This window comes from Hyperoodon ampullatus, assembly GCF_949752795.1.
Source record: "Hyperoodon ampullatus genome assembly, chromosome: X".
NCBI classification, from domain to species: domain Eukaryota; kingdom Metazoa; phylum Chordata; class Mammalia; order Artiodactyla; family Ziphiidae; genus Hyperoodon; species Hyperoodon ampullatus.
The window spans coordinates 60,818,650-60,833,818 of record NC_136913.1 but is presented as its reverse complement, the minus strand read 5'-3'; the positions used below and the strand labels follow the sequence as shown (position 1 = coordinate 60,833,818).

The following is a 15,169-nucleotide window of genomic DNA, read 5'->3' as shown; positions in this document are numbered from 1 at the left end:
TGGATTTCTTCTTAGTATAATTATACTCATGAACTTAAATGTATTTGATAAGTTTCAATATATTTCAGTTATTATTCCCATTGATGCTCAACTCCCATCTTTAGCTAGTAGGAGCCTCTTCCAGTTGCCTCCTGAGTCCTTTTGACATAAATGTATCAAAACTTCCTTGCTTTCTGGCACAACAAGGCACTCCAGATTATTTTTGTACATTCCCTGCCCCAGATCTGGAATCAGTCGTTTCACCAAGAAACCCTGCTTCTTTACAGTAAAGCTGCCCGTTTAAAAAAAAGAATTTTTAATTACTAAAGTAGATTTTCAATGCTAAACTGGAAACTTCCATATACCATCCAGCAAATGCTGCAATACTGTCAGAGAAACAAAGATATTATGTGACTGATTAAGTAAAGGCCTATTATTTAGTTCTAGTAGAAACACCCTGCATACATAAGCACTTCAAAAATACCTATTACTAATTTAACGACTAACCTTTTCAAAGTGATGAATTGCAAGCCAAATCTCCCCTTGTGCATTGAAAACACAGCCAAGATTACTCCAAGCTACTGCAAAGTTCGGTTGCGTCTCAATTGCTTTCAAATAACATGCCTTAGGAGGGGTTAATGAAAGAAGAAGATGGGAGGGGAAGGAGGTAAAGGGAAAGGGGAAAATTTATAAAGGGGAAAAAAAAAGATTGGGGGAGGGGGGAAGAAGGTGATATCATTATTCCTTCTCTGACCAGCCAAAAGTGACCCTGCAGCATAGGCTCGCTTGCGCCAAAACTAATGCGCTGCCACAGCTGGCTGCTCCTGCGCCTGCGCCACCAGAACCCAGGTGCAAACCACCATGTTCAGTTCTGCCAACCAATGACCAACCCTTACACTGGGACTTAACCGGGAAGTCGGTTGCCTTAAGACTCTATGCTGGACTTCTCTTACCTGAACACCTAAGGGCTCTTGCTACGTTTTCAAGTGGTATCTGGAAGGCGCCACTTAAGGCTAAGTTCCTCCCCCCTCCCCCACCCAAGTTTCCCAAAGTCTGTTCTACGATGTGTTAATAGTTATCACTGGAAAAAAAGATTTCAAGATCAAATAAATTAGGAAAACAGAAAACAGGTTTCTTGACTACAGGAGTTCCCTAAGCCTTTAATAGTATATACACGGTTCCCTGAACTTAGTTGACCATGGAACTCTTCTTTCATTGGACATTTTATGAGAATACCTATAAAACACATTTTGGGAAATGCTGCTCTAAATAAACAATAATGTTCCTAACATCAAAACTATGCTACTGAGGAGGAAAATGTTTTTCTGACAAGCCAGATATCATAAGGCCAGGCTATAAGTCACATCCTCACAATGCCCGTCCCCCGAGGGGGACTGAAGCTGAAACCTCATATGACAGGACTGCACCTAGGTTGAGGTCCCTGTAATGCGAGCGCAAACATCGCTTGCGCAACCTAACAGCATCGCACTGCGCAATCGCTGCGAACTGCTGCGCTACATAGAACACCCCTAGACGCAGCAAACGGCCAACCAGATCCATTAATCTACTAGACAGGCCCATAGAGAATATTTGTTTAATGAGATTACTTGGACTCGAGGTATGTTAAAACCCAATTTTATCCAAAAAGGCTACAAAATAGGACTGAGGGAGCCAGTCAATCAGATTACTCATCTAGTCAACCGTTCACAGGGGCTCATTCGCACGCATTGCGCATTAACGCTGCGCAGCCTTTGCGCTACTGCAGGGTCACAGCGCATCATCAGAAGAGCAGAATGCTGCAATCCAAACAAAGAAGAAAAAAGGAAAAAATGAACAACAAGAAGAGTTAGAAGCTTTTACTAGTAAATTATCTCTAATAATTTTTAATATCAATTAACTTTTACTTATCTTTGACAGAATTGTGGCTGTAGTATAAAACATTCTCTTACATAACTTGCTTGTAAATAAAATTATTTTAAGCTGTTTCTGAAGCCACAAGACAGAAGATTCAGGCATGGAGGCAAATTGTTTTGCTGTGGCAGTTACAAACCCGTTACCATATTTCTCATCATGTGACTTTTCGGTGCGTTCCTTGCTGGAAGAGGAGGAGGTGTGTGTCTGCCCTAGATCCAGGCCTCGAGCTCCCTTCAGCGAGGCACCTTACGCATGGAATAGGAGGTTTCACCCACCTGAAACCTTCTAAATACAATATCAATGGTGAAAAACCAAAAACAAGAGAGAAAATAAAAACAAGATCATTAGTAAAAGTTCAACAAAGCAATTGAAATTCTTTGGATGTCTATTACATATGGGAATGAGGACAGTCTCAAGTCTGTAATATGGGAAACATGCAGAAGGGAGAGGGTTAATCAGGGCTATTGCATACAGCAGGGATTTTTGCTGGAAGAAAGGCTCTTCATTTTCTACAAAGACAACTTAATTTTGCCTCCATCTACTAGGAATATGCTGGCTTGAATTTTCAAATGCACTGATTACAAAAGAAATACATTGCATTTCACTCAAGAGTATTTTCTTGTTCACTAAGTTCTCACAAAAACAGAATAACATTTTTCAAACTAGGTGTCTCCAGAGCTCTGAAATAAAGAAGTCAGCAACCTAAGGCAGGCGCAATGTCTCAGCCTAAACCGATGTCTAAAGCTGCAGTGAAGTGCAATTCATGTTAGCTGTCCGCTTGGTGGGGTGACAATTAATAGAAGCTTATCAAATATTTGTTCTATAAATTACCAATTAGATTTATCAGCTAAGATTGAAATCAATTACAATTCATTAGCTGGAAACCTACATAAGGTTAATCCAAAGTGTCAGCAGAATTTATGAGCTATGCACTTAAAACTAGTGCCTTTTAACATCAGATGGTGCTGAAAAGCCTTCTCCCTCCCTGGATGAAGCAGTCAAACAGACAGCTACGCTGCGCATACACTCCACGTATTAGCATGCGCGTGGGGCTCAGAGCAACAGGTGGGAGTTTCAGAAGCATTCTGGTTTCTCCCCACTCCTCACCCCTGCAGCGCGGTTGCGTAAGGTGGCTTGTAACAAGACAATTTCATTTATAAATTTAATTTAAAATTATACCAAAAGCTTTAATAACCCAACCTGGTATTCAAATTCATTATTTGGAAACACAGAATGCTAAAAGCCACCTTTCCACTTGGGCAAGTTTTCTTTCGATCAGTCCATTTCCCAAACAAACCAGCTTTGTCCTTCTGACTTTTTTTTTTTTTAAAGGAGGTGGGATGGGGAGGAATAAAAGAAGGAAGTAAGAAGAAAAGAAGGTAGACAACTAGGATTGGAAAAGAGGAAAAGGAACTTGGGGAAGGGAGTGAGGACAAGAAGGGGCAGGATGTTCCAATTATTAATTTGCAATCATTTAACAGCCTTTCTTCCACTGTAAAAAGGGTGAGGAAGATGAAGGGAGGAAGGTTAAATAAGAATTTTAAATGCCAGTATTACAGGGTAACATTTGGATGAAATTCTTCTCCACTTACAAGCCACAAAGGACTTAGAAGAGCAGCATTTTCAATGGCACCTGCATCATATAGGAGTCTTGAGCCAAATCACAGGCGCTCTGCTTGTCACCAGCAGGCAAGCCTCAGATTTGAAGGAATGTTATTTATTCCCACATAAGATCATGACGGAGCCCGCTGTTATAAAGATGATCTAGCTCAGCAGAAAGGCTCCAAAATGTTCAGGTTCTTGCTTTACCCCCAGATTTAGAACAGATATGCCAAATCCTGGCCCTGCTCTAGTCTGAGGCGATTCATGCCGTCAGTTTTCCTCAGTTTCATAGGACTGTTTTGTGAAGATAGCTCAATGAAGAGTTGAAGACTTGGCAAAAAGTACAAGTATCCATAACATTGATGCTTAAATGTGTTCTATCAAACACCTACCTTGGCTTCTTCCAAGCGACCCAGGGCTTTGAGCAGGTTCCCCAGGTCACTGCGAACACAGTACAAATCCTAGAAACCCAGAGATACTCTGTCATTAATTATACTCTGCTTTGTCAACCAAAGATATCTTGAAATTACTTTTACGTATCTAGCTCCATCATTTTATTGTCAACTAGAGAGACTGCTTGACAAATTTAAGAACAGGAACACAATCCCCTCATCCTCAATTCCAAATTCCAAAAAATTTTAAAAACTCATTTGATGATTAAATCTGACTTGAACTGGCATGAAGTTATTTACAGAATTTATTGATCCCACTTAATGTGAATATGCATACCTTTTGCTGCAGAAATATGTGTTTTACTAGAAGGTGCTGCTCCAGACACACCTGGGAGTCATATATGGTATTATCATCTTTCTAAAATCCTAAAAAGTCTGAATTTTAAGATGCATTTGATCCCACCAATTTCAGATAAAAGACTACGGGCCTTGCTATAGCTTCTCCTCTCCCCAAATGTTAGTCACGTTAAAAAAAAAAAAAAAGCATCAAATGTTTGTTCAACTATTTTGTTCAAGGTTATGATGAACCACTACTATATCGAGGGTCAAAAATTTTCCAGAGTGGAAAAAAGGATTTAGCTGTGATTAGTTATTGGCAAACCTACCCTTAGGCTGTCAGACCTATGTAGAAAACTTGACTTCATTTCACTATTAGACAAAAGGATTACTATCCAACCAAAGCTTTAATCCTGGCACCTGGCACTAGATTACTCATTAGTATTAACTGCCATTAGAGTTGAGTGGGCGAATAATGAAAAGCAGTCGACTCGGCTTTTTATTAGCAGCACAATTGTGTTGCTAGTCATCTGACTCACCAGTCCGTTCATCAGTATGAAAGACACATCAGAACAGTGAGCTTACATTTTTATTTGTCCTTGGTTTGCCTTGTCAGTCAACAAGCAAAGACAATGGCAATAAGGAGTAAGCTTATCATTCCAAACTGTTCCACGTGTGGAAGAGCCTTACACTAAATCCTAAAAAGTGAAATTTTGTCAACTGTGCCAAAGTATCATCATATATACTATTCTATGTGCAACTGTATTATGGTTTCCACAATCAGGTGATTAATTTTACTGATAAACAGCTTTTATGATTGTATATTATCATCCATCAAGTGAACAAAAAGTCAGCCAGCAAAGAATAGGCTGCCACAGAACAGCCTTACGGTTGGCCATACTGAGTCAGTTCCATGAGCTACCTGATCTGTCTGTCCATGGAGCAGGCAAGTGTTTTAGTCCATTACATTATAATTTTATTTACAAGCAAAACTAGTGTTTTGGAAGAAAATGGTGGTCTCCCGTGACCTCAAGCACAAAAGGCTAATACTAATCCTCATAGGTATCATTAATCTTATTACAGACTTAGCATCCTCTAATGAGTCTATTTTTCAACCCTATTTATACTCTCAGAAGTAATGAATTCTATAATCTTGCTATCTACTTTGTATGATTTTTCCCCCTAAACTTTAAGGGCTACCGTTATGTTTTGGCAGACCATGACTGAACAATCCAATCTGTTCAAACAAACTCCTTCTACTATATCTCATTATCGTGGTTATACCTCTTTGGACTTTTACCAATTCCTATGCCTTTTCTGAGCCATAATAATCAGAAGTCTTGCAATAATTCTCCAACAATGACCCTAATGGGCTATACATCTTAGCCAACTGTTGCATAATTTTACCCTCTAGTTTCTACAAACTCTTGGATGTGTGCCATCCAAGTACTGACAGTGTATGTATCTATATTTAGTTATATCATCTAGACCCATTACAGCATACTAAATCAAGTTAACACAATGCCCACAGTTAAAAATAGATTATCTTCAAGATCACTATAAAATAATCAATAAGGCAGTTTTAGAAAAAGGTAAAACATATCATATTAAATATAATAGTGATATCCAATTCTCCCATTGGAAATCCAAACCTTCATGCATGAATAACTAATTTCCAGAAAATTCAAGGATACCACTATTCTCCCCAAAGTTCAAAACCTAAGACATCAGTTCTGCTTCATTAGTTACATCTAAACAATATCTGCTAAGAGAATCACAATTCTCAAATCCGGCCCATTGTATCCATTCCTAGGTTAATATCTTCTATGCAAACCTTTATTCAATTCAACAATATGCCTGGAACTGTAGGGAAATAAATTAATAGAATCCTTATCTTCAAAGGGCTTACAATCTATGTGGAAAGACAAAACACATCCATACTAAACAGCCACATAGTGGTAAAGAAATGAACTCAAAGAATAAATTTTAAGCTGGGCCTTAAAGGATGAGTACGGTTTTAACACACAAAGGAGGAGGACATTGCAGACAAGGGAAAATAGTATAAATAAAGGTAAGGAGATGGAAATGAGTAAGAATCTGCTGTATAACAACCCTTCCTGAGATAGCATTTATTTCCTGCCTTTCCTCCTAGAGTCCCCACACCCCCACCTACAACATCTATATACACACACGAAATAAAATCAGGTTGATTAAAGCTTACAGTAGTTCTCAATTGCCTCTCAAATTAAATTCAAACTCCTCAGCCTCTATTCTTTCTCAATCTTCCAATTGACTCTCCTCTACTACACTCACTTCTTGTTACTACTTGACTCACCACTTCAACCAAGGAAGTCTACTTGCTATTTACCTTCCTACAGAATGCTTAGGTTATAAGCATCCACTCGAAAAAATCTTCTGATTAATACTCCCTAAGAATAATTATCTGAGGCGCTTACACCTTTTTTCCTTTATGGGTCAAGTCCTGTCTCATATTATAATCCACAACTCCCCCCACAACACATCTCCCCAATTCCTAACAAAGCACTGTACACACAATAAGCACTCAAGTATTTAAATGTGACATTTGCACAGCAAACTTACAAAAAGCAGAGCAGAGAGGGACAGAAATACAGCTGACCCTCTGCATCTGTAGATGCAGAAACTGTGGACTCTGAGGGCCAACTGTTCTACACCACTGTTTATAAGGGGCTTGAGCACCCACAGATTTTGGTATCCATGGGGGGTCCTAGAACCAATCCCCCACGGATACCTAGGGATGACTGTATAAGGTTTTCTACAGTTTAGCTGTATGACTGAGACTCGCAACAGTAACAAATAACATGGCAGTAACACGTGATGGTCAGGATGCCAGTAGCTCTCAGTGCTATGCATCCACAATCAAAACAGAAGCAATGGTTCAAAAACCTATAGACTCAGAAACAGAGTTCCTTAGAGCAACTCAGTATTATAGCCATCTTACAAAGAACATTTTATACATAATTCATAAAAGGGATTGCCAAGCATGGGCAACTCTAGTGAGTTATCATGTGAAAGATTACCAGCTGCAACAGCACCTACAAATACAATGGACTAATATTTTAGTGAAATTACTAAATCACCCTATATTACAGAAGCCAATTCAGAATGTAAAAATATGAAACAGCTCTACTTCTTAAAAGTAATTTCTACAATCAAGTCACAGAATAAGTTCTAAACTGACATACCATTAACTTAAAAAGACAAACACTATTGAAAACAGGTTGCCAAGACTACCACCTTAACATTTTACTTTTTCACTACTGCAAAACCAAAATAACCTGAGTTTCTTTAACTATTTTTCATAGAATGCCAACGACATCTGTGATTCAGGCCAGCAATGTACTGCCAACAAGAGCACAATCTAGGAACAGACTCAAGATTCTCTGTCAGTACTGAATTGACACAGGCATTTGACAGTAAGCTTAAATCTAGTTAAGACTAGATACCCTGAAATGAATTAAAACATGATCACTACGGTATATTTAGGTGAAATCAAGGCAGTAGGCAGAGTCCCTTTTTCATTCTTACTGGTAAAGACAGAGAAATAAAGCAGCACCTTCCACTAGAAGAAACAGAACCAGATGGGAATGCACAGCTGTTCAATGCCTTCAAGGGGCAGTCCCATGATTTATTTTAGTATTATCTTACTTCTTTGGTAGGGCACAATGATAAGCTTCCTGTTAACAGGTTAGATATTGAAAAGCATGGTTCTGTCTCCCACTTTAGCTTTCCCTTCTCATCATACTCCTACAGTTTGGTATACTGTCAGCAGCAATGACTGCTCTGCAATACATGTAGGCAACTGGAAACCTGAGCAAAGGGGATCAGAGTTCCAAGATGTTTGGGGCCACGGCTGTGTAAGAGGGCACAAGTGAATGTATATGCAATCAACAAGTGAATGATGGAACCAACCTTAATTAATAAAGGGAAAGAATTTACTGTGACAATTAGGTACACAAGTGAGCCCCGAGCCTTGGCAAGAACAAGGTCCAAGCCCCAGTGGCAGCACATACAGGGTTCCCTAAAACTTTCTGTAACTAGCTAGATGGTACTGCAATAAAAATTACAAAAAGTCACTCAAATTTACATATATATGCATTGAGTATCTCCAAAAGGATACATAAGAAATTAGTTTCATCAGCTACCTCCAAGAAGGGTAGCTGGGAGACTTTTCACTGTATCCATACAAAAGGCAATAAATAAAATTTAAAATTTTACAATCAAAATTAATGGAAAAGACAACTGTTAATAGATATAAAAAGTGATTTCAGATCTTTGCATAAACTACTATATTAAGCTTCAGTTTCCCACTTGTAAAATAAGGATTAAGGGACAGCAGAATGGTTTTCAAACTGTGCTCAAGGGCTGCCTTGAGGGGTGGATGCCCTCTGGGTACCCAGATAAAAAGGGCTTCCTTTATTTCTTCTCTCTACAAGGTTTGCTTTCAAGATATTCCAACTCAGGTTTTTAATATCCACTTCACCATTACTAGCTGTTTGATCCCAAGAAAGTTAACATAACCCCTGAGTCTGTTTTTAAGTGGTAAAATTGGAACAGATACCATCTACCTTGAAGGATCATTGTGAGCATTAAGAAAGACCAACGTCTGATTGGCACAATGTCTGAGCACATAGTAGACTTTCAATAAATGGTAGCTATAATAGTTAATTATTAACCACTTCAAGGGTTGGTGCAAAGCTAAATGTTGACAACGTAGCTCAGAAACATATTCTTAAATTTTTTCTGGATTCCTACAATCTCCCTCTTTATCACTTTCCTGTTATGTCTATCTTATTTCCCTAACTACATCAAAAGTTCTAAGGGCAAGTCTTACTTTTTCTGTGTACCTTTCAGAAACCCTAACACATTGTGAACTTAATGTCTGCCAACTGGGCCTCACTTGTTCCCCGGAAAACATCTGCAATTTAGACAAAAAAATTTTTAGAACTAATCAAAAGCCTGGTGTGCATACTATCACCTCTATTCTACCACTTCTAATTATGTAGAAAGAAAAGAGAATAGGATATTGAGGAAAAAAATTTGCAGCCGAGTTTTCATGTCACGGATCCATATATTGACATCTTAACTATTCTATATTACAGATTAAGGCCCTTCTTCCACTTTTCCTTGAAAATCAATTAACCGTTGCAAACATGTTATAGCAGAAGTTATCCAAATTTAATCAAAAGAGCCCAAAGAAACAATGCCATGTGTTCTGTACTTTTACGGGCATTATAAAGGTAGATGTAGAGTTTCTTGCAATAAGGATAATTTTTATGCTCTCAAATAACTTGCTAGATAAAATAAATTTTTAAAAACATAACACACACCTGAGTCAAAGCAATTTCACCATTTTAAGTAGACAAAACATTTCCAAACTCTTGACTTTTTTCCATGCAAAAACCTATTTTAGTGTCTAAAGTATCAAACTGTTTCTTCCTAGGCTTTTGTGAAGGGAAAATAATAACCATTAAAATTATACTCACAGGATTGTACTGAAGAGCAGAGACGTAAGCTTGTACTGCCCCTTCCATGTCGCCTGCTGCTACCAAAGCGGCTGCCAGGTTAATATAACCATCGATGAAATCTGGTTTGAGACGCAATGCATGCCGATAATGCTCAATTGCTTCCTGCAACTGCCCTCTTTCCTTGTACACATTCCCCAAATTCGAATAGGCTTCTGCCAGAAGAGGGTTCTGTTTAATTGCCAGAGTACTAAAGTGGGCAGATCTGGAAAAGGGGAAAAGTATTCACGCATGGGTATGCATGTTACAGAAAGAAGGTATGGCCCATATGCAACTCAAACAGTTTCTGAAGATCCTGTGTATTGCTCATTATATAATAATACGTTATCTTTTAACTAGCGCATAGTAGGAAAAATTTTGGAAATCAAAGTTTTTCAGAAGTGGAGGCATTCCAGATTTCAAATTGGAACACTCTTTTTTCTTATGAGATAAAATTCTTAACTAGAGTCCCATTACCAAACTGCCTCACTGTAAACCATGATCGTTAAGATCAAGAATAAAAATGCTATGTGCATGAGTCTCATTTTCCATTTCTTGAAAAGATTCAATGACGCACACCTTTAAATGTCTAAATAAGCCAAAATGACGATTTATTAAAAGGATAAGAACACAGATTCTTCCCTTTTGATTAATTCAATTGATTAGCTAAAAGTAGCACATCATAATGACTTGATGGCATCTGCAACTTGAACCACATATGCACCTCCAACCACAGCATATACACCATCACCTCTGAGCATTTCTGTCCCTCAAGCTGACACATCTTACAAAGGTGAGAGTGGATGCTCAGATGTATACTAAGAATAATTACCTGAACAGAGTTTTAAAAAAGCAGCAGACGTAGGTGGAAAGAACTAGAAAAGGTCCCTAGTCATACTGATAATATAACCACCACCACAAAAGGAGGGAGGAAAAACTGGCAGCTGGGCATGTCACAAGTGGGCAAGAGAGCAGATGTGCGTTGGTGGCTCCAGGTGAAACCCAGTACTGGAAAAATTTCAAGTTCAAATATTTAAGTATCATTTTTCAAGCTTAGCACCCAGAGGCAGCAATCACCAGCATCACCCCCACATCTCCTACCTGTCCAGCCTTCGACACTGGAAGTGTATAGATGAAAGTAATAAAAGTACACCAGTATTGTCTGGCTCTTGTCTCCAGAGCTGCATGCAGTGTCTCTCAGCTGCCTCAAAATCTCCTGCCTGATATTCTCGATGTGCCAACTCAGCTAACCCTTGGAAGGAAAGCATACGTTTCGTTGGTTCTGGAGAATCATCAAAACATTTGAGGGAAGGGGGGGGAAACAAAAAGTTAGAAATGCAAACAAAAAAATGTAAAAATATGGTATATTAAACTTAAAGATGAAAATGCTTGAAACTATGTAAAGCACTAGAGTGTTCCGCACCTTACTGATACCCCCAAGTTAATATCAAGTGCAGAATTGGCATTTTTAGAATTCGCCCATTAACTTCTTTCCCAGACCAGACAGAAATATTTACTTCCAAAGGAGATTACATAATGACAAAAAATACTTCGTATTTTTAAATTACAAATCAGAAGTAGCATCTAAAGATTTACAAAACATTATTCCTCATACCTTTGTTAACACAAACAAAATATAAAACATGTGATTTGCAAGGTCACATAGATTTAATAATGTCAGAATAACCTACTGGGAAACTTAATACTTTGTCCCGTGTTCTAGGTTGGATCTGTGGGGGGTGGGGTACTGGTAACTATCTCTTAACCTGGGTTGGGGGCACCAGATGCGCAGTGACTTTTTTTTTAAATTACTTTAAGGGCAACACTAGAAACAAGCATACCGGAAACAAAACTAAAGGTCAAGGTGCTATTTTTAAAAGAGCTGGTAAACAAGATGAATTCATCTGTCAAGAGCCAAAATATTTAAAGGGATCATCAAACATTTTAAATAAAGATCCAAGATTACATTGCTCCTCTACCATCCCAAACTCACACTGAGACCAAATTAGCTAAATCCCACCCACGCTGGTTTAACACTAGCATTTTCCAAAGACCTCGGATACTGACTAAAGGATTAAGACACTGCAAACAACCCTGTGTAAACCAAGCAGTTACCTACAACTGCAATGATTTTTTAAAATGGGAAAACACTAAAATATAAAACCATTCGATAAAGCACAACAGAATAACAAATGAAAGCACTTTGCTGTGTGTAAGTGACTTCGTTCAGATACATAAAGATAAAGGGTATACATCTAAAGCCCAGAGAGGGAAAACAACAACAAGCTACCTAAGTATCAATTGTAAATACTTACTTAATAATACATTACTGGGAATTTGACCACACCACTTTAATTAGATAGGTGGGAAACCTTGTACAAATTACTTAAATTCTACCAAGGTCAGAGTGACAAGCTCAAATTTAAGCCTAGACCCCCAATCATTAGAGCTGGCGAGTGAACTGTATTCACAGGAACGCAAAGTAAATTTCCTAACAGAATGCACAGCTAGCTGACCACTAACGTAAGAGCAGAGAGACCTGCATCCAACTCTGGGGGCGGTTATATCTCTGAGAGAAACTAGAAAATCACATTTTAGACAAGCCTCTAGAACTTCCTAACTCCTTATCTCAAGACATTATTAACTTTTCAAGACCGCCTGCTATTTTAACGCTCGAAATGACAACTTCCTCAAATAAAATTAACACGTAGAAAAGGGCAAACTAGTACAGGAGAATCTAGGACAGAATCTTAAATCTTTAAAAATCCCTGAGAGGGAGGGGAACACTGACTAATAACTAATCCCACTACCTACAATCATGGATAAGACAATTGAAGATTCACTTCTTAGTGCGCAATGTTCAAAAACAATAAAACCCTTGACACATCTCGACTGAGAAATCAACAAAAAAATAACCTCGTGGGAAACCTTAGAACCGCAGCCCAATCCCCCCTCCCTCCCGCCCCAAATAGCCTCAATATGGAAAGGCAGCTGAAGGACACTCCTATAATTTGGTTGTTTCCTTATTTTTAGTACCAAATACTCTCGACTAATTGTCTAAAAGGGCAACCGCCTTGCACTTGTGCAGCTACACTCCAGTTGCTTTACAAACTCTTCAAGCAGGGATGAAAACTTAAAAAAAAATACACCCCCTATGAATAAAGAGATACCGGGCTAAAGAATGGGGATGGAAAACCCAGAGGCGGCGGCGGAGGAATACAGGGGGAAAGTAACACAAAGCGAGAAACTGGCGGGCAGGATGGTCAACGCCAAAGCCCCAGCACCAGGGTGGTTTCTCCCCAAGGGTAGGAAGTGGACCGCAGGGCTGGCAACCTCGCGAAGGAAAGGGTGTGGCTCCCTGCGGGAGGGGAGGGAGGAGGACAGGGTGGGAAATCCAGGCTGGGGCAGCGGGTGGAATTGAGCGATGGCAAAAGGAACCCCTGGAAATTTCCAATTCGAAACCAGGGCCACTCAACCGAAGATACAGCAGAAAGGCGCTGCCCGGCGGGGTGCTGCTTCAAAATCCTCTCGTCGAGGTTACTCGAAGCACACCCAGGAGCTTGTGATCGTCCTTGGGGTGATACAAAGTGAGGATACGATTACCTCGGAACGGCACCCCCGCCCTCGATTGACAGAGGACCACCAAATCGGGCTACGGGGAGCAGGGTGGAGGGGGACGTGGAGGGGGAAGAGGAGGGGGCGGTGAGCTGAATTAGGAGAGAATACGGCGGCGAAGGCAAGTGAAAGGCAGCGAGAAGGGCAGGGATTCCAATGCAGTCCATTCCGAGACATCCTAAGCGCGCACGTGTGGAAGAAGCGTCCCGAGAGAGTAGAAGGCTAGAAAATGCATAGGATTACAAAGCAAGAAAGAAAGCAAAAAACAAGCAAGCGAGAGGAAATGTTTAAGGAACGGACGACAGCAGAAACCCAGATCGGATGCCGGTAGACGACGAAAAGCTCAGCGATGCCACTGATGTAATGGGGATGGCTAGAGGGAAGGGAGTGATGAGAGGCAGAGGACGGCGCGAGACCCCAAGGGGGCGTCTGCCAAGGTAGAACAGACACCGGTACCTGTGCTGTCGGCCACGTTGCCCACGGAAGACGCCATCTGGAGCTTCTGGAGGGAGTGCGAAAAGGGGGTAATCGAGTCCCGCTGCCGCCACTACTGGCAAGAATGTTTCTAGAGGTAGCAAATACGAGGGCAGCAGCCGTACCACTGCTCTGGCAGGCTTAAGCGGCGGCAACAGTACAGGAACCGAACCTTAGGAACTCTGGTTGGCCATCTACCTCTCACGGTCTTGAAATGGCGGCGACGGCTCCTCGGCCGAGACAACACGGACCGGAACTACTTTCTGTTACAATCAAGTACCAGCGCGGAAGTAGCGCGGTAACCACTTATGAGATCAAAATGACTATAATCAAAGTCACTCTTTCCTATGTAGCCTTCCGCACAGGGCCCATTGCGACAAACACGATTTGTGTCGAGAGCGCATGCGAGCAACCCTGTCAACCGGACTCGCGGCTAGGGCACTGTCTGGGGCAGGACCGTCCAAGTTTTCTACTAGCGAAGCGGAAGGTGAAAAAGAAACACACATGATGGCTACATTTTTGGCAGAGTGGTAAAGTATAGTCCACTACCTAGCCAAGAACGTAGATTTTAATAGAAATGCCAAAGGCATCTACAAAAGTTTCATCAACTTTATTCGTACAAAAAGGGATAGTTACAAGGTTGATGAATCAATTCTGAGCAAGTAAATTTAAATGGTTATATTTCAAAGGCTGGGATTCAAAACGATGGTGGAGAGGGTTCCAATTAGAACACGTCTTAATTCTGATTCCAGCCATTGATTTAAGCACTTTGATGAAAAAGATTGAGAGTTTCACAGGGCCAAGTGAACCCAAGCATCTCAGATTTGAGCCATATAGCCCGAAATTTCCAAATCCTTTTGGTGTTCAGGATAGTTTTGCCCACAGTATTATGGAAAATGCTTCATAACTCGGGGACATGCTGAGAGTTTGCACTCCAAAGGCAGCAGCCATAAAAATGTTAAAGACGATTCATATTCGTCAAAATCCATGACTCTTCTGAGTTGTGACTTCATTTCCACCACGTAGCTCTGCAGAACGTTACAATCGGTGATATTTAACTCAAGGCAGCTCAACAATGATAAATGGATTCATCTGCCATCTACCTAAACCACACGTCGAGATTGAAACTAAATTGCCTCCACTTATTGAACAAATTAGTTCTTTATGATCTCCTGCAGTTTCAAGTCCACTGTTCAGACATTTTGTCACATTGGTATTAATTTATACCTCATCTCTTGTTCCAGGAAGGATTTAAGGTAGCTTGCCACATCAGCAAGAAATTATAAACCAATGGAGGCAACAAGTTGTGTCTCT

General features: G+C 40.2%; 1 protein-coding gene across 2 annotated transcripts in view; it reads right to left on the bottom strand.

Moving 5' to 3' along the window:
* The window catches only part of OGT (O-linked N-acetylglucosamine (GlcNAc) transferase), a gene marked incomplete at its 5' end in the record, with an annotated part of 35,672 nt that extends 21,798 nt beyond the window's left edge, over positions 1–13,874 (bottom strand). Inside the window, 5 exons of one of the 2 annotated variants that reach the window (XM_079727773.1) lie at positions 487–603; positions 3,888–3,956; positions 9,749–9,992; positions 10,868–11,012; positions 13,832–13,874. In XM_079727773.1, coding sequence (XP_079583899.1) covers positions 487–603; positions 3,888–3,956; positions 9,749–9,992; positions 10,868–11,012; positions 13,832–13,874 — 618 coding nt within the window. Of the gene's footprint in view, positions 1–486; positions 604–3,887; positions 3,957–9,748; positions 9,993–10,867; positions 11,049–13,831 lie in introns of both variants that reach the window. The other variant, XM_079727772.1, reaches the window with a different exon arrangement.
* Between the last annotated feature and the right edge of the window lie 1,295 nt (positions 13,875–15,169).